This window comes from Fulmarus glacialis, unplaced genomic scaffold (assembly GCF_000690835.1).
Source record: "Fulmarus glacialis isolate BGI_N327 unplaced genomic scaffold, ASM69083v1 scaffold17388, whole genome shotgun sequence".
NCBI classification, from domain to species: domain Eukaryota; kingdom Metazoa; phylum Chordata; class Aves; order Procellariiformes; family Procellariidae; genus Fulmarus; species Fulmarus glacialis.
In genome coordinates, this window is record NW_009226497.1 from 31599 (window position 1) to 52850 (window position 21252).

The following is a 21252-nucleotide window of genomic DNA, read 5'->3' on the forward strand; positions in this document are numbered from 1 at the left end:
ATCTGCGTATTTGATAGGCTTCATAGATTTTCTCAAAAGCATTAAGATAATCAACTCTGCACCTTTTTGTCTAAAAATCCAGAAAACAGAGCTACTACATCTGTAATAATGCTGACACACAGAGTTACAAACATTTAAATACATCTGACTATCTTGACTTGAGACTGAACTGAGAAAACAAACATCCTAAATTAGTATTTGAAATCATTAATTGATTGTTTTGTTTTCATAAAGTTGAGTTTTGATGTTGCATGCTATTACCTTGGACTATTAAAAAAAAAAAGTAACATGACAGTCACTAAAAACTCAGCACCACTTAGAAAACTCATTTCATATGGCAGAATATTTTCTGAATACTTACATTATAGTACTTTCTGAGGTAGCGTCTAATATCCAACAGTAATTTGTTGTTCATTTGAATCACATAGCTGAAAGGAGGCTCTTCACATTCAGTCTTACTGCACCTTTGCAAGCTGGGTTCAATAAATCGCCCCTGAAAACAGAAGTGTAAAAACAGCATGCATCATTACAACAGATGATGGTAGCAGAAGGTATCACAGGAGTTTAGACATAATACATATTTTTTAAAAATAATAGTCTTAAAGGGCCTTTAATATCCAGGCCTTCTTTCTTCCCATGACAGTTGGCCACACCCATATAAAGACTTCTCTGACCTACAGTTTTCCCAATCTCTTCTTAATGAAAGGTCTTTTGGAGAACATGCTTCTTCACCTGCTACAAAGTTAATCATTCAAAAAATGATGTGGAGTAAAAAAAATTCATCTATGGGCAAATCACACTCCCCTGTCTCCCCCCAAACAACACAGGTTTGTTGTTTTATCAGGGACATCAAAGTTCTGCCCAAGACCACTGATCAGAACATTGAAATCAACCTTATAGATACTGATTATGAAATTAGTAGAGACAAACCTCGTTAAACAAAAATAACATGATCATCTTTTATCTTCTGCAAGTGCAAAGAATAGCTCTTACAGTTTTACACCATCTCATTCCCCTTACTTTCAAAACCTTCTGAACACCTGACATTAAAATTTCAGAACCTGGAAGTGATGTGTGAACAGCTGAAACTAAGTTGGTAGAGTTCTCATTAAAATAACAACCAGCTGGTAGGTTGGACAGTTATACAACTTTTAGAAAACTTTCCTTCAAGGTAAGACTTAGCTTTTGTGAGCCATCTTGGTTAAACCCCCACCCACAACACTAAATAATTCCAGGTGGAAGAGAGGCGGGTTTTTTGGTTTGGTTTAGGGGATTCTTTTGTTGTTTGGTGGGGCTTTTTTTTTTTTTTTTTTTTTTTTTTTAAAAAAAGGAGTTTGACATCCACTTCTCTCCAGTTAGCCCATCTGCAAGTTGTCGAGCCTACATGCAATTAACTATCTTATTTACAGCTGCAATGAACAAAAGTCAAGGATTCACAAAGTATCACTCGATTTGTGTCTTTTCCTCTTACTTGCTTCCAAAGACTGCTTTATTTTGATTCAAAAAAATGCAAAACATCTGCTGTTTGTCCAAATTAACTTAAAATAATTACTTTTAATTTAGATAAAAGATTTATTTGCTTTCAGTTTCAAGGTTTTCACTACTCTGAAGCTTGCTAATTTGCCAATGACTAATACATACATAACATCTCTGTAGAGTTAAATACTTGGCCCTATTTCAAGTTGTGATCCAAGGACAGAGATACATTTTTTGGCAGAACGTCTCAACAAGAATGTACCCCTATGACTTTTTATGTTCAATACACAAAGACAGAAGGAAAGATAACACAGAAAAACCTTACTGTCAAGAAGGGAGGTGGGATGTAGCAAGATAAACACAAGTTTCAAAACTGCTTCATTCCAATTAATATGATTTAGGATAAGAAATTGCCATTGCTATATGAAAGTTTCATTAAACAGAGAACTGGAAGTTACTAGGTGTTAAGATAAGGATTCCTTAAAAAGTTACAGCAACAATCATTCACTACTGTGGGCAAACAGATTAATGAAGCCAGATATCTCACACGTTCTGCCAGACGGCACAGCTGAAACGCAAAAATGGGAAAAATATTTCAGCACTATCCTATCAGCAAATTTCTGTTCCAAAGCTATAAATAGCAGGACTCAAACAATATGGTATCTTCTCCCACATCATACGAATCCTATCTGAAAAGCCGTTCTCTCTACAAGTATTTTTCTCCCTCACTGATGAACTGAAATGAAACAGGAAAAAAAAAAACTAACCGAACCATCAAAGACATTGTCATAAATATTTTCTGTTCCACATCTGAGGCAGCAAAACTTGAATCTTTCACAATCCCTGTATTTCTCCTCATCAGTGAGCTGAGCTGGGCCACCAACCAAGGCATCATTCTCCTCATCTTTATGGTAATGGTGATGGACTCTGAATTGGGAAGGATCCAGTCCTATTAATAAGAAACAAAAATTTCAAAAGACTAAGAGGTCAACCATGCAAGTAGGCTCATTTTTCATATGCTTGGTGAAGCAGATTCAAAAGAAAGTTACAAAATGTAAATTCAGAAGCTGAAAATCTCTCCTTAGCAAAACTTCCTCTATAAAACATAAATACATTTTACAATTTTTAACCACGAATAAAGGTTCACGAAACATGAAGAAATCTTCTTACTTATCTTCTTACGCAAGATTGCTTTATAAATAAAACAAGCACACTGCATTATCATGGGAATATGCAACAGAACATTTTGTTTCTGAGGAAAACACTCCTAACGGATGGCTTTATTGTTATTTTCTTCTTAAGTTACACTGAAAATATTTCAATAAAAAATGTGCATCGTTATTAAGAAACAGTTTTTAAATCAAAATGGCACCATTAAAACTGAAAACAGAGAATAAAAACCCCATTAAAGAAACGCGGGTGCACTGCTATTAGCAACTCCTTCAAGTCCGTATACAACTGCCAACTCTGATTTCAATGCAGTGGTCGATTTCATTTTGGCTCAGTGGTTAACAGCATGTAGGTTTCAATCTAATGCAGTGGTTAAAATTCAGCAGCAGCATTTAAAACGGCAGCACTGGAGACAAAATGCTTTATTTTTGATTGCCAGAACTCAAGATTTTAAACAAATAAATACACAAAAGAGATCCTAAAAATACTGATTCAACCACAAATAAGTAAATAAGCAAGCAAGCACGAAGTTCACTGCCCTAGGAATAAGACTGCCAAAGTAAACTTAATAAAAATCCACGGGTTTTGTCATCCTTTGTCATGTGTAACCTTTTAAAAGTCCATGTATCCCATTTACAGGTTTTTTTTGTTAACTCTAGCAAATAGCGCATGCTAGGAAAAAAAAAACTAATCGAATGAGCACGTAGAAGAAAACGTTTGGAAAACTATGGCTTACTTTATTATTAAGAAGAAAAGATCAAAGAGAAGCACTTAAAAAAATATTTTTAACAGAGACTAATTAAGCCAAGTAACAGGTTATCATGTATTAACCCATATCTTGTGTAAACTTCAGTAACAAATGTAATAATTACTATAGGAAGAGCAAGAAAGATTACAAATAGAAAGTGAAGCTAGATTTTTATAGTTGTTCTTAACCTTACTGCACAGTACCAGGAGACTTAAAGACAATGTTTGGGAACAATATTCAGTTAAACTAGACAAATATTATTGCACATATGAAACAGTTCTGTTACACATGCAGATATAGATTGTCTTTACATAAAAGATTTGATATGTGTGACTTGACTATCGCTAGTCTGAATTTCTATTTTGCAATCATAAAACAAACTCAAGGACAAGGAAGAATTCCATTGCCAAATAAGTTTGTTTAGTTCTTGATAGAATAGGGATTTCACTAAAATTTAATCAATCTTCCCAATTTTATCAAAAGAAACACATGTCAATGCATAAGGGTAACAATTCACCTCCAAGAGGTTCTTAAACTTTTAATACAGTTCTCTACTATTCATTAAAAGGAAGAGCAAACATAGCAAAAAACATTGCTAATAGCTTATTTTACACTCTAATACATATGGTACCCCCCAAAAAAGACTGTGCAGTTTTGTTTGTTTTTTTTTTTCTTTCTTTCTTTTTTTTTTTTTAAAAGGGTTGGTAATATATTTGCTGTTTTAGAAAAAAAAATATGTTCTGCAACACACAGGTAGTATATAAAAGGTTTAGAAAAGGGACTTGAATTTAGTAGTAAGATTTTGCAAAAAATCAACTAAGTATGCAGCAGGTTGGATCTAAGACAGTAATGGTGAATACAAACAAAAATTCTCAGTTTACTCTGAGTTCAGAAGTGGAATGAAAAAACATCGTTGCAACTTTCCGATACAGATGCCATTAAAGTTCAGCTAGAAATCTATCTTTGGTTGTTTCCCAAAAGGCAAATATAGAGCAAATTAGTTCACTAAATAAAAGATAAAAGGAGATAAATTCTGGTCTTCAGACAACTGCAGTTTTCCAATATTAAGTCAAAACCAATGACAGCAAATAAGCATCTGGACATTTGGTAATAATTTAACAGGAAAAAGAAAAAAAGTTATTCATTGAAATAATTTAAATCACACCTATCTCTGAACTTTCTTAGCTGTTTTGGCTGGAGAAAACAACAGGAAAAATATTGTGATGATTCAAGTGTACATCTAACTTTTGGTGTGCAAACAGCCCCAGTGAAATCAAAGGGACTACAAATCAGGCTTTTAAAGAACATGCCTGCCTTAATTATCTTGTGGAATTGGGAACCTATTTTATCTATTATCTCCTTTCAGGAACAGTTAGTTGGTTCAATTAATCCATTTCAGCACACTAACTGGTATGCTCTCGGACCAGGTCACACTGGTCATATTACCCTACTTGGTAAACACAACAGGGACTATCTGATGAGTGGGGGGAAAAAAAAAGTATCTGGTTTTGGTAATTTTAAAATGAATAGGATGAGACCAATCGGTGAACTTCTCTGAACTCTTCTTTTTTTTCCATGACATCAGGAAAAATCAAAGGGACTTTGACTTACTGTGACATGGAAATCTTCAGGTCTATCATTAAACTACCTGTACCACAGGTAAGCTTTCTGACCTCAACAAAACTGCAAGATTGCATGCGTGACCAAGAAATGTAACATTAAAAAAACGTGGATGAACCTAGCGTGACAAAAGTAAATAATAAAAGCAAGTTCCAGGACTTGTTCCTGAGTTATTTAATAGAATTATTAAAAGATTCACTAACTAGCAAGCAAAAGAGGTCACTCAAGAAACTGAAAAAAGGTCAAATAAATTTTACTCATCGCAGCATTTCAAAAATAACATTTCTGCAGATCGTTTTTACACGTCCCTCCACGCACACCGCTACCGCCGTGCCTCCACCCTCCCCAAGGGAAGAACGGCGCGGCAGGCAGCAAGGCAGGGCCGCCCCAGAGCCTCGGCCGCCGGGCAGCCGCTTGGCAGGACGCCGGCCGGTTTCCCCGCGGCCCGCTGAACAAAGGCCGAGGGCTTTTCCCTGGATTTCGTATTTCAGCCGCAGGTCAGTCAGGAAGCACGGAAAGTTTCCCCGCGAGTACCTCTGCCCGGTAGACATTTTGTGAGAGGCAGGGAAACGGCATCCGGTGCTGCCACCGCGAGGCTACGGCCGCGCATTTCAGTCAGGGCGACGCGGCGCCCGGCCGGGCCCGCCCGCCCTCTGAATCTAACCCCGGGCGGCCAAGGCCTCTGCCCTTCGGAAACGCGGGCTTTTTTTATTTTTCTCAGAGATCCTCCTGCGCTGCAAAGCTAGCGTGCCTTCTGCACGGGGTCCTTAAAACGGCCTCTTGCGCAGTCAGAACACGCGACGCACTTCAGCGAGTCTCTGTGTCTAAGCAGGTCCAGAGCATCTCAAAAAAACCCCAGCTAGAGCACAGACAGCAAAATCGATACACTTCGGGGTTTATTACTGTATTGCCATGAAGTTTTGTCATTACTTTAATCTTAATTTCCATCATTCTCCTCTCGCTTCACTCCCTAATGTGAGAAAACCAAGACAGAACCTGATGTAATTTGTGCGTGCCACAAGGAGAGCACAACTGTCCTGGCTTCTGTCAGAAGGGTCAGCCCGAGTAGCTGCTAAATAGTCTACTAAAGGCACCTATTAAATGACTCTCTAGGAAGACGGGAAAAAAAAAAAAAAAAAGACAGCATCTTCAAGGTGGTGGTGGGTTTCCTTACAAGGACCAGCTAACATGCAGACAACTGCGTGGAATGAGGAACCGGTACTGGGCAGTACTCTTAATGACAAGCCTCATCAGGACCCAGTAATGACTCCCTGAAATTAGATAGCCTTCCTAAGAAATGCCCAAATGCCAAGCAATCTGCAGAGCATCAACGTGCACATCCACCGGCAAGCATCTCTTTCAGAAGACCATGACACAGTCTAAGACAGCAGTCAGCAACTTCCATAATTTAGAGAAAATGATGTTACGCAGTAACAGCTACAAAAATCTCATGGTTAAATGACTCTCCTTCCATAATGTTTAGATACTTTTGACAACACAGAAATAACATGTGATTTTTCTTTGAGACCAGGAGCAGTACTCAAGTATCAACAAAAAAACCCCTTACTTTAAATACGTTAAGAGAATTGTTCTACCAATACAGTTCTTTTCGTTTAAAAGCTATAGGTATCTTCAGGATGAAGTAAGGTCTCCAAGCATTTAAGAAGATCAGATTTATTGAATGATATTACTGATCAGATCGCACACTTTACTTAGTTTCAGAAACCGTAACAATCCTCATCTTGTCACTGCTTTTTCTTGAGAACTTCAGGAAAAAGAGAGTGAATGCAGGAGTACGCCCATGAGGGTCTTGTTTTTAGGAACAATGAATTTCCATCTCTCAAAAGCTAGGCAGACCTCCCAAAATGTCCAAAAACAAAAGGCAATTTTCAGCTTGATTCCATAGTGAATAAATATGATATTTAAGGAGTTCTCTGCAATTTTTAGGTGTGGTTATTTGCTTTTGTTCTTCGGCATCTAAAATAGCTTAAAATAACTTGTTTTGAGCACAGACAGAACAAAGAATTTTCACTGTTTTGCTATGAGCCAAGCTTCCCTAAGCAGAGCTCAATTTTATCTACTTGGACTAATGCGGTGACATATCAATGAAACATTCACCTTATAAAGAGATTCCGTTAAATACGAAACTGAGATGTTTTTTCTACAACCATTCTCCCTATGCAGACACATACCCTGCATAACACAATAGACCAGATCAGGCAGAGGAAGACGCACACAATGAGAATGCAACCAAGTTTTGGTCCACAGATATGACACTTAGATATCCTCCAGAACACCAGCTTTCTTCTTCAGAACAGAAAAATATGCTCTTTTGCAACAAGATAGGAAAAATGACAGGAATTTGGATGTGTAACATGATGAAAATACTAAGCAAAAAAGCCCAACTTAGCAACACAGAACAGTAAACGGTTTTCATGTTTGCTTGTTCTAGCAAACTGGACTCAAGTATCTTGTACACTTTTGTATGTTGTAAACTACCTTCAATTTCTTTGAAACAAAACCACTTGACTATCCCTCCGATACTGTTAAAAAAAAGCTGTAAGATAACTTCAGCTTGCAACGATTTATGTACAACTCTGATTAAGTGCAGAGCAGAAGTTTTGAAAAAGACCTGACTTTACCCCCAAGCTCAATTTAAGCATTCCCAAGAAAACAAAGCTGGAGAAGGAGATAATATTTTTACAGCACAGCAAGGTCAAACTGAACACATTTCAGATCTAAGATTGTAATAGATACATACAGGTTTTCAGACTGACAATTGTGGACTATTAATAAACTCTCAGCTGCATGATGCTATTACAGACCATAAAAGAAATTTTCATCTTGAACATACTATTGCACAAAAAGCAGCATAGGCATTTGCAAACAGTAGATGCTATCAAGTGGCACACAGTTCTTAAGATCTGGGCACTTAATTTAGGTGCCTGAAGGGAGCCAGTTGTGAATAAGGAACAATTCTGAATTTGAGCTTAACTCTACAAGACTAACAGTTTTTGCCAAATAAAACCAATTAGCTTCAGAAATCTTTCCTGTCTTTTACCTAAATGAAGTACAAGTTTACTGCCTATTTTAAACCACTTCAACCTAACCCAGAGTGCTTGATCTTTTCAGTCAGGCATACCACATAGTCCACCCTGACATCAAGGGGAAGTTGTATACCAAGGCCCTGCCACATAAACAGAATGATTTGTATGGTCAGCCTGCACGTGTGAAGCAGGGCTGACACCTCCTCAAAGCACCAGAGCTGTTGAGGACACACTGCAACATCAAATGCCTCCAAGAAATACCCTCGCAGCCTCCCAGAACAAGCAAAATTCCTGTAAGACAGGAACTTACTTGCACACATTTTAAGTGCAAACTGCAAGCCCACCATGAGCAGAACCCGCTGTTAGTAAGGAAGCTACAGAGATGCAGTGTCCCAGGTGAATGGTCCTGAAGGCAACATGCTGCCGGGTGGTTTTCAGTGACCAAATCCTGGACCTTGGCCATTACCTAAACACAAAATGCTGAGGACTAACTCTTCCTTTGAGCGTTCCAAAATTCTGAACAAAATAATTTCTGCAGGTCTGAACTTCCTGTAGACATGGACATAGCATCAATTAGGAGATTATTAAACTGACACAGTGCAACTCTCTAAAAAAGTTTCCTTGTGGGAGAGGACAGTCTTGTCAAGAACTCAGCAGCCAGCAAGATTAGCAACTTTTTCTGTGTCCTTGAGTAACAGTTTTAAAAATAATGAACTAGATGTGGGATACGAATCACAAAATTTCTGTTTATCAAGAAGATCCATCATGTCTGTTGGTGAATCATTTTTAGGGAGGAAACAACACTAAAAGGATTACACACACAGCATTGTATTTTCATGGAAAGAGACCGGATAAAACTGTTAACAATTTTTCAACATCTATACTTCTTTCTAAGTAAGAAGCCTAGGGAATAGAGAAGACAGAGGCAGAGTAGGGCAGAAAAATCTCTAATTCTAATTCCTTTAACACCCTCTTAAGAGGAAAAACAACTCTAACGAGCAATTCCCTGTTGCTCATTTGAATAAAAACTGGTGATTCTGCGGGTCACTAGCATTAGTCATAATTTTTACAGCACTTTTTTTTTTGGGTCACTTTGTTTCTCCATATGGAGCAGGCAAGACTGTTACTAAGGTTTTATGTTTCTATTATCCACCAGGTCAGTTCTAGCAAACAAAAGTCTTCACTTACACCCTACTAAAAATTTGTATCCTTTCATTATAACTATGACTGCTTTCTCCCTGGAAGGTGCTAGAGATGCTAGGGTTTCTCTCTGGAAAGATGCTAGTTCTGGATGCACTCTCCAGAACTAATTTAGTAACTTAAGGAAATCTCAAAGACATGCAATAGTACTGTCATTTATGAACAGTAAATTTTTGCAACTCTGAAACAAGGATTATAAGATTAAATTCATGTTAATGAGCATCTTCTGAAAAATGGTATTCTGCAAAAATCATAGAAATACACTTACAATCCAAGCTGCTTTCCACAGACTGTGTAACACAGCTATTGTTCATTGTAAAAAGACTGATTTTGGGAAGCATTTCTGTTAAGAAACATACATTAAAACTTCTCACTTTGTCTCTTGTAATTCTTTAAATAAACTTAATTTAGAAGACTTACCTAACCACGTTGCGATAAGAACTGAATCAATTCCCTCTATGGGCTCACATATTCTAGCAACTACTGGATGTATTTGCTGTGACAGGTAGTACTGAGTATCAATAGTAAGATTGTCTTGCTTTTGCAACTGTTCTGGAGCATATGCTCGCTGGCTGGCACTGAGATCTGATCCATCCTAAGACAGGAGACACATACAAAACTAAGTGTGAAAAAAGTAAAATCCACATTCAGTCTATACAAAGGATTATGCTTCAAATATTATGCATTATTTGAATGCAAAATTGTTACACAATCACTCTCTTTTGCATCCAATACAAATCCAGCAGTAGTAAAAAAAAATTGCATTGCTGATGCTGGCATCAACTAGCAAGTTCAAGAATGTAAATCCAGCTTGTATTATTGCAGCCTACACGTGCAAATCAGTAAGAGTAGACAGAGTAAACAGTCCCATCTGTCAATTCTGAAATGCACAATGAAAACACATTGTAACCATCAGCCCAGTTAAAAATACGCGGAGGGCATGCATTTTGGATTCACTTTGTACTAAACTAGCATTATCATTTTGCACAACAAGCAAATTCTAAGTCATGGATATCAAAACTATATCTGTTTTGCTAGGAAATTTATATTCTTCGATTCTATAAAGAAACAAATAGAATGAATGGTCAGAGAATGGACCATCATTCATTGGCATGCAGATAAACGACAGAGGCAATAGTATCTATTTGAAAGAGGAAATTCTGAAATATTTGGAAATACTGAAAGAAACACATGGTGACATCTCAAGCCAAGAGAGAAACACCACTCAGAGGTTAGAGTATACATTACATTCTTCTCCAACTTGGGAGAGGAAGATAAGGAAAAAACAATTCAATTTGGGAAGGCAATAATTAAAATGAAAACAGTATTCATGGAGGAATTAAGTATCAACTCTAAGAAGATGGTACTCTTCTGGAAAACGTAATTCATTCGGTCTGTAGAATCGTATTCCTAGTCCACAACTACGCTAGGAAATTTTATTTTTAATGTGTGTCAAAAATCTTAGAGCAGAACTTAAAGTAGTGTTTTAGCAAGCATCCAGTAACATAAGTAAACCCTAGAGGATGGCCGGGGGGGAGTACCACAGCTTATTTTTTGCCTTTTTTTGCCTTTTTTACAGCAAAATGAAACTAATGCATTAATATACGACACCTTCATTTTTCAGTTAAGATGAGCTACTGGCTTCAATAGGGTCAGCAACTACGGACTGAAAACCCATCACTAATAAAGACAGACTGCAAGCCATTGGTCCCTCCTACTCCTTTCAGACAACTTAGTATTCAGAACAAAATTAATTTAGGACTATTCAGCTCATCCAGCTGCTTTGCAAAAATAATTACAATGCAATTCCTTCAGTTCCCTTCTTTCAACAAGTACATTCTTCTTTTGTATTGCCATTGCTTAGCCGTACCCATAGCCCAGCTCTCATAAGTCTTGGCAGCTTTGTCATGCCAGGCTCTCAATTAAATAAAAAAATCTTTCATTTTTTAACGATGAAGGAGCTGAAATAGTGGTCCACTGTAGAAGTCACATTGCCAAGTCCATCATTTTGGCATAAAAGATCCCTTGGTCCATCTAATCCAACTTTTTTTTTTTAAAATAGCAAATCCGAAGCGGAATATATATTTGTGAGATAATGATAAGCATTTATAGGATAAACACCTGAAAACAGAAAGTTTCTCAAATTCCCCAGTCTATCCCACAGAAGTACTGCTAGGTCCAATGACTGAATTCAAAAGACACAGGTTGAGACTGGAAATAACAATGACACTATTTAACCACCACCACCAATTAGCTTTCCAAGAATGACAGGCTCTTCACCACCAGAATTTTCTTCTCCTCAAAACAAAGACTCGGTATTTTCCTTAAAAATAAGTTCTAGTTCCAAACAGAAATTAATTCAGGGAAATTTTATCAGCCACTATATGGAAGTAGTCAGATGAGCTGAGCTGATCACAGTGGTTCTTTCTGGTTCTATAAAACTAAATTTAGTACAGAAAACTGACTATTTTAAACCATAACATAACCTCACTACAAAGAAATGCCAAAACATTTTTTCCAGGAGTTGAGTTGGTTTTCTTTGCCATATCTCAAAGCAATACCTAGTATTTAGCTATAAACAAAGACATTTTTACCTGACAAATTATATATGACACTGTGTCTCCTGCCTTCATCTTTCGGCCTCCTTGAGAGTTTATCCACATGGCAACATGCACATGTGGCAAGCTTTTTTTGTCAGGATAATCCTGTGGATCTTTTGTCAATGCCTAAGAGACCAAAGGAGGAAACAGAAACATAACTGTGAGAAGAGTATTTTACTTCAGTGATGGACAACTCAGAACTTTAAAAGAGAAGATTACATAGTAGCTATCTCCATCCATCTACTATTCACAAATACATTTGCAACACAAAAAAGTAAGATGAAAAAATTGTAATGAAGGTATTTTCCAGACATTAAGGTCTAAGTACCAGTCCTTCATACTTTAAAAATGTTACTATTAATAAAATAAGAAGATGCTTTTACAATTATTGTCTGAAAAATGCATTACATTAAAAGCACAACAGTTCAAAACAGTTACAGATATAATGCAGTTGTTTTAAAACTAAACTAAATTGAAGATGAAAACATTACACAAAATACAAAAATACAGGCAGAGATTACCCTCTTACCCCTACACCAGTTCACCAAATCTGAATATCAAGTAGTTAAGTGTATTTAACAAGCTCTGTAGCAAGAGGATACAACTGGATTTAAACATTTCCGTGTTTCTCATACTACTGAGATTCCACAATGAGTTTTCTTTTACATAAAAGAAAATGCTACGTTTAAATATTTACCATCATCCCAATTCTTAGAAACAACTTTTACATTTGACTTAATAGTGAAATACATTATTTATTTTTTTCCATAGTAGTAAAACAGAGGAACACTCAGCATTTAAAGTGAAAATTATTCCATATATATCTTTTACTGGGATACTAAGTACTCTTAGAATATTTGCATCAGAACAGTCTTTTTTTTAAGTCAACCATAAAAATCACTGATTTCTCTAACACTCATATGACAACCTGAACACATTTCTTAACTGATTGATTAACAACAGTCTTACAGAGCAGACAGATGTCCGGCTGGCAAAAGAAAGAGACTTTGGGTGGAGCAAATTTGGGAAATCTCTTCTATTAGAGCCATGAGAGGGGCTATTAGAGCCATGTACTGTCAATTCATTAGTGAAACACCCCCCTAGCAGCGGGGGGAGGCTTTTGGAGTTAAAAATATTGGTTTCATTGAGGATTCGTAAAAATAAACAAAAACCACAATGCTGTTTGCCAACACTCCTGTAGATAAAGCAGAGTATTTTACTTCTTCCTGCAGGAAAGTCTTGAATGAGATCTCAAAATGACTATTAGCTTTCTTCTACAGAGCTTTGAAGGGAAATAAACTAACAATAGTATGCTTCTATATGGGTTTTCTAGAAAACAGAATGTTTGATTCTTTTCCATTGCATTCTTCAGTTGATGTATTTTAAACCTGAAATATAAAATGACAATGTAGGAGAAAACTTCTCCTAAAAGCATAAGCTATCATGTCATTCTCAAAGTGCAGAATCAGTGGGGAAGACAGCAGGATGGGACAAGACACAAAGTTACTATTCTGAGGAAGTAAGACTGGCCTCCAGCCCCACAAGGTATTTTTTCTCATATCATAGGATCTTTGCAGTATGTTCCGCGCTATTCAGTATCTAATAAAACTCCTGATATTTCACAGCATCATAAGGATTAAAAAGATTTTTATCAGCAGTCAATATATTCAGGAATGGTAAAGTTCTTCTGAGACAGAAAAGAGCTGAGGCATCATTTACCTTGTTTATTTCAAACTGATTTACTGGGATCTGACCGCTGATCACATTTTCTCCAATTTGTATAAGCCGCCTTTGAATATTTTCCACAATTATGTCGCGAGGCTGATCAGAAAGAATCTGACCGATTATATAGCTGTAAAAACAGTTCAGAAATGAAGAAAAGTTTAACACATGCAAAGCAAAACCATTACAATAAACACAGTCCTCTCTTCCACTGAGTTACTTCTAGAAATTAAAGAGCATGAGGATGAAGTCTGATGGGAAATTTATAGAAATCTGCCAGGATATTTCATGTTGTGTTTTATTTATTTACTTATTTTACTAAAAGCAAATTATTGTAAATAGTTCTAATGTTAAACAGTGATTTGGAATTGTTGAGTGCAATGGGTTTCTATTTTCTGCTCCCATGTCATTTTGCTATTTATTATTCCATAGCAGGTATCTTAAGATGGGGGACAAGAGAACGTATCAAGTAAGCAAAGTTTTGCCTATTTCTGTAAAATGTAGTTGGAAGATCTGCCAGCTGCAGAAGAGTTAGTCACTAAAGAACACTCTCAAACATTTGTATAGCTTTAATTACTAATACATTCCTAACTTGGAAAAATTTGCTTCTATTATGATGCATCTTTTCTTAGAAAATGCAAGTCTTAAGAACAGTAAGCAAGTGTGTGGTGTATTTTTACAGATGTAAAAAAGTATTCATTTTTGGATACATTTGGACCACAATTTATTTAAGTTTTCAAGAGGCAGTACGCAATGTAAGTTGAGTCAGCCCCCAAATGACCACCTCTCCACCCACTCCAGTTTTCTTTCTACAGTGCTAAATGTATTATCTCTATTGAATTTCGGTACAAAAATGCCCTGTGCAATGACAACTAATAAATCATCAATCCAATATCCATCATAATGAAGTATCAGAAGAATCTCATCTGGTGCACTTCCCGCTTTATTAGAGGATGCTGAAAGAGCTAACCATCAGCTTCTTTAACCATCTTTGAAAAACAATCTGACCTAAAATCTATGACTCCAAATGCTGATAGCGCCTACCATTTTCACAAGATTTCAGCTGTCGTTTATTAAACTGCATATACAAAATTGCGACAACTCAAATGCACAGCTTCCACAGAAGATGCAAAAACAGATAGTGAAATTAGAGACATTTGGACTTGCACAAGTGTTATCTGTTACCAATGCCAAAAAGTAATGTTGTCACTATCTCCTACAAAAATCAGTTAAGATGCCCTAACACAGATATTAGTCACCAATCTGCACTGTTCAGGAAACAGCCACATGATTCCAAATGTTTATGAAGCACGTACTGTTTAAAACAAAACAAAGAGGACAATGCCACAAAGAAACTCACTTTCCAGTCTCTTTTGCAAGATCACACCAGTCTCTTCGGACTATATCCAATCCTTTCAGTTCTTGTTTAGTTACATATTTCCCATCTCCTGTTGGTTCCACAGTCAGAGCAGCATATTTCTTCTTCTTTAACAGTAGCAAGGACTTAAAGACTCCATCAATATCGATTTCCAACAATTTATAGAGCTTGTTCACTTCACTTTTGATCTGTGAATGCACCAACATTAAAACCAAACGTAACACCTTAATAACTATGGAGAAATTTAACTTCCATCTAGAAGTGTATAATTCTTAAGTTTTAAAACAAGTAACATTACACACTGTGTGTTTGCATACACATTTTAAAGACTCGTCAGATATCATTAATGGTGAAATTAAGTACACAGTAGTAACTATGAGCTACTACTAAAATTAAGGTTCACCCATTGGCTTCTTCAGGATTTACAGCTTGGTATATCCAACTCCCTAACAAAATTAAGCAGGGCAGAGAAGCATGGGACTGAATGTGACCTTGCAGATAACTGCCTGTTTTACTAGGGCAGCTGCTCCATCTAGCCTCTCACATAAAATAATCAAACAAGGAATTTCAGAGTAGGGATCCACTAGCAAAAAATAAGAGACAGTCACTTAGACAGAATATGGAAATCGCTTTATAAAAAAGGTGCCTTGCAAAGGCATGGGGTTTTTTTTTTTTTTTTTTTTTTTTTTTGGTTGGTTTTTTTTTTTTTTCCCCTAAACCAGGGAGGGGAAGGAGAACTGTGACTGCAGACCAGAGCTCTGTGTGTGTATGTTCTGGAAAAACATGCACAAATGGGCAAGTGTTTATTTATACCCTTCCCCACAATATGCCTACATTTTCTATAGCCTGATTTCTTTGAGAGGAAAAGGTACCATTTTTCTACACACAGGCTAGGTCTTACCCACATACAAAAGCTTGAAATTGCACTTGATATATTGTCTTAATATAGTACCAAATATCAAGTTGCTCCACATTTCTTAACTCTATTCTGAGAGGACAGAAGTGCAACATCTCAAAACAGCGTGTACTTTCAACAACAAACCTTGGTTCCAGTACACGTTCACCCACCTACTGGCTTGTCAAGAAGGTCCCCACTTGCATTTTTCTTTCTTCATACATTTTTACCTTACTTTCTTCAACAGAATATCTGCGTATCACTCCTCAGATGTCCTGTTCTGTCTTCACATTTCTACTCTTCATTTTCTTTCCTCTACAAATTTTTTTCCCTCTTGATTTTCAGTATCTCCCTATCCACTTTTACTCCTCCATTACTTCCAGTTCTCTTGTCAGAGACCACCAACTATGAACTATCCCCTTCTCATGCCTCACTGAAGTTTTATATAAATTAAAGTTCATTTGCCCTCTAACGCATAACCCTCACTAAAACAGGAACAGTACTTTCAGCATAAAATCTCATTGGTTTTCTATCTAGCTTTGGGCCCACACTACCAGTTTTAACCAAAACTTTCTTCACAAATTTTTGCTGTGTATGTATATGTGTGTATTTATTTTTTCTCACTTAGATCTCCATTTTTCCTACTGCAGGAACTATCAACACTTTTAATAATATGGGTCTATCCTTAGAGTTTTATATCCCTTGTATATTTATAAATTATGAAGGACATCATGAGGCACAACCATTTTGCCAAGAGGTTCATATTTTGTTAATTAAAGCAAATCAGTCAAACAATTCCTCTGAACATTCTTCTGCTATTTTTTTAAGTCTTTTCAATTTTTTTTTACATCATACTAATTAAGTGCTTAAAAACCAGCAACAGTGCAGCATTGAGTGTACCAGCAAATCTGATTGACAAGGATGCACAGAAAATGAGAAACGTATGAAATTCTGCTGAGTAATGACTAAAAGGGGCATGGATATAAATAATGGGGGATAAAGGGCGGGAGCGAACACAACCAGAAGACTGTGAGACAAGGCATTAGATGGGAAAATTCAGAAAAAAGATGAGAGAATTTTCTCCAATGGAAAAACAAAATTAATCTCTCAGAGGAATGCTTCATCGCTGAAGACAACCTATAAATTCACACTTTACATCAGAACAGGGGTACATACTCTTAACTGCTCTCACAGTAATTGTTTGCATTAAACCTGTGTGCCTTCCAAACAGTCTACATTAAAGCAAAAGTATCATGAATGCAATGTAAATATCCCTCGTCTTTGAACACGAAATTTTGGGAAAGAAATTATTAAGCAACAGAACAGTGACATTTCTTGGAGTGTTCCTCTGAACAGATACAATTGTCTATCCTGAAAATTGTTTATATGAATTGTGCAAAATGAGGAAAACCTAAATGATAGAAGTGTTTGCAAAAAAGTCACTACCACTTTCTTGAGGAATAAACAAACAAACAAACAAGAAACACGTGGAACAAGAAACACAAGAACCACTTTTTTATGTCACAGAAAGAATAATTTCACAATTGTGATGCTAGGGTTGAGTGTATTTACAGACATAAGTTTACTCACTTTTAAAATCAAGTATACAATATGAAAACATTAATCAAAACACATCTGTTTTGGTTTTGGGGTTTGTTTGGGGGTTTTTTGTTGTTTTTGTTTGGTTTGTGGTTTTTTTTTTTTAAAAAAAACCAACTGGTATAGGATACAGAAGTACATGGGATAAAAAAGCCTAACATTTGACTCTTAAAAAGAATCATTAAGCAGGTGACAAGTTCAAAAACCTACCTATTCTCTCAGTAAACCTGAATCAAAGTCAGAAGTATTTAACATATGATGATGATCCTGGCAGACTTTATAAAAATTGTATTATTTAACTGTTCTTCTATAATGTTTAGCCAGCAAATGGGAGGGACAAAAACCAAACCACAACGAAACCACACACACACACACACGTGGCTAGAGTAAGATTAAACTTTCTCACACTCTAGTGTATATACACTTGAAATTATATATAGTCTTGTATGTGGCAAACAAAAGAGAGAGATTTCTTTCATCCATGCCATCAGCTCTCCTGCTACTCGGTTATGACATCAAGATATTATTCCTTTTTCCATGCTCCTGAGATGCATACTTCTCAAAGTACCAACTTAGCATGAAGGCAGAAGTATTCTAAAAAAAACCCAGAATCACTCTTGCCTTAAAAATACATGACTTTTGTTTAATATTATACTGAAAAAAACCTCTATGGTTTTTTGGGGTTTTTTAGAGCTTCCATAGCTCTCATTTTCATCACAATTTCTTCCATCTTTCAAAAACAACTTCTCTCACATCTTTTCTTTAAAATGTTCTGGAACATTTCTCACTTCTCTTCCACAATTTTAGAGAGCCATAAATTGCCAACATCGTCAATTTGCCAACTGCTAATCAAACACATCTCTTCCGTATCTAGTATACCTTGGAAATTAATATTTTATTTTACCACTGGAAATCTGATGGTACATAGAGTGTAATACATACTACATAACTAAAGAAAACTAAACTGATAGACATCTCTCATGTCAAAACAAAAATCATTAAAATCAAAATTGTGTTCACGTTGTAACTGGAACTAATATGGACGAATTGTACCTTACATTTTGGCTTACCAAGTATTCAGATACTGGTAACTTACGATTGGTAAAAAAGCTCATTATACAACAAAATGTTTCATTTTAATTTAATCACTTTTAAAAATGCACAGAATAGCTACACCTGAAGATAGGGCACTTTGAGCTTTTACTACTTCATAGCTTCCATACGTGGTCAAGTTCTTCCTCATGGCCTATTCTCTGCTTATGCCATGGAGTCCTCTCTTAATGCTATCTGCTCCACCCAGTGTTACAACACACACATATAGGAAAGCTTTAAATAGAAAAAATTCCTTACCTTGTTCCCCAGCTTGAAGACCTCATCCAAATTGGTGCTATTAGTGTTTATCATAATGGAATCTGTGTCTCCATAAATCACTTCAAGGTTCATCTAAATGAAACAAACTGCTTTGAAAAACAAAACAGAACCACTCCATCTTTTTGAAGTCCCACCTAATTTTCAAGATTCAGAAAGATCATTGTCCGTATATTATCCCTTAAACACTAAAAAGCAGAAAAACGTAAAGTAAGTTTTTACTGAGAAGTCTGTACATTTCATTAAGACATATTTGAATTTAAAGAGGATAATGAAACTTAAACCACTGATACGTTTAAAAAAAAAATCACTGTTCAGTTGTGTACATAATATAAGTAGTTAAAATTTTACTAAATGAATGCTAGAAAAATAAGTCAGTGAACAAGTCTAATCTAGAGAAACAGCAGGAACTCTAATCAGAAATAACTTTGGACTGCTAGGACAGAAGAAGATCACTTATATTCAAAGACTGCTGGACAAATTCAGGCTAATCAGATAAGATTTTTAGCCAATGTGCTTGAAAGATAATACTATAGTCAGGTATCCTATCCCATTTGTAGCCATCACAATACTATTGCAAAAAAAGTCATTCTGGATTAAAAACAAAACAAAACAAAAAAAACCTTAGATACTCTATTTCAAACAAATCTAGTGAAAGTATTGGCTAGTGGATACAGTAACTGAGAATACCACAGTACTGTCCAAATTAGGCTGCTGCTCTTATACTTTTTCAGATTATGCTTCATATTTCCATCTTCCCACTCCCATCTTTTTTCTTCTGCTGTAATCTAATTACCTGTGTTAGTCCCCCCTCTGGCCAGCAGATATTTCAGAGAACAAGGCACTCCTTTTGGATAAGTATATAGCTACTATGACCCATAAGTTTTGTATCCCCAGGTTGAACTACTGAACAATTCCACCTGGAGATGAACACAAACACCTATGTGAATCCTTCTCTCTGACTGACACTCTGCCTTTCATGTCATCTCTCACTCTGATCCTTGTAACAATTCAAATGCCCTACTTGGAAAAGATTGTGTTCAAACACCAGCCAGACTGCCATAATACTCTGGGATAATGGAGCAAACTCTAGACAAAAAAGCCCGAGGTGCATATGGAAGGCATAGCAAGGAAAAAGGTGAAACACCAGTAAATGTCAACAAAAAAAATAGGCAGATACATACAATTACATAATGCTAACTTGAAAAAATGAAAACCTGATGTCTTCAGTGGTGGAAAACCAATGCAGTTGTAAAAACTGCAGCATGGCTATGTCCATGTTAAACTCCATATAGTCAAAAAACCACCCTGTGACAGAGTTTAAAGGATGCCAAAAAATAAACCATAATGAAACACTAGAACACATGGTGTAACAGGTCTATGAGTAAACTCTAATTAGCACTGTTGCTAATTTGCTTGAAACAGTCGCACATAGGCTTCAAGCAGGGGCCAGATCATATCTATGGTAGGAAAAGAAAAAAGCTATTATCCATTAGGAAGGATTACATTTGTAAACCAGACATCCAAAGAAGTGATTTCAGGTCTGTTTGGGTTACAGTTCTCCTAGAATAAAAAAAATTCACCAGGTGTGCTCTTTAAGGGTTGTTGTTTAATGAAAATGCTCAGCATTACCTTTTGCACCATCTCCTTGGTATGCATCAAAATCTGAAATTAAAAAAAAAAAAAAAAAATCAAAGATTAGCGTATGATATAATTACAAGCTAACACATGCAAACATATCCATTAGGTTGCTAACTCCAAATGCTCTCACCTTTCAAAACAAAGCAAACCACCTCTCTCCTGGCAACACACAGTCACCTCAATACTCCTATTACATGAGTAAATTCTCATCTGACCTTGTATTAATGCTATTATTAACTCCCCTAAAACAAGATTAAAACAAATCTCAAAATTGCATGTGCACACACACATTCTACCTTAGGAAGAAAAGAACATTGAATCAAATGCTCAAATAAAACCTAATCAGGAACTGCCAGAATTAAGCCTCTTTCAGTAATTTAGGTCAGTTGTTTCCTTCATATCCATCATCTTATCTCATGATGTCATTGAGTTTTTTCCCAAAAACATCCTGTCTTATTCAGTACAGCCTGGATGGTGCTCACTTAACAAGAACCTAGTCAAAAGGTTGATTACCCTTGTAATGATCTCAAAATGAATCTTCAAAAAGCAAACTCCTTCGGGAAACCAGAACTGGGACAAGTAGCTGGCATACAGATAGGATACAGATGTTGAATCAATGGGCAAATCCGTGTGTAACCACGTTTGCTGCTCAGCCAAGAGTGCATCCCAAGTTCCCTGAATGCTCTGAATAGCAATTCTCTAAACCTTATAAATAGCTATAGAGACCTCACATGGGCACACTACTGCTTCCATCTCTAATACTGGTCAGCATAGTGGAGAGGGGTGGA

General features: G+C 36.3%; 1 protein-coding gene across 1 annotated transcript; it reads right to left on the reverse strand.

Moving 5' to 3' along the window:
- Nucleotides 1-361: 361 nt before the first annotated feature.
- Nucleotides 362-20488, reverse strand: LOC104080433 (DNA polymerase alpha catalytic subunit-like; the record flags this gene model as incomplete). Its single annotated transcript, XM_009582831.1, has 8 exons — nt 362-493; nt 2244-2425; nt 9682-9856; nt 11856-11987; nt 13581-13713; nt 14944-15149; nt 18806-18898; nt 20456-20488. Coding segments are annotated over 8 exons (1086 nt in total), but the record flags the coding sequence as incomplete, so codon positions are not given.
- Nucleotides 20489-21252: the final 764 nt, after the last annotated feature.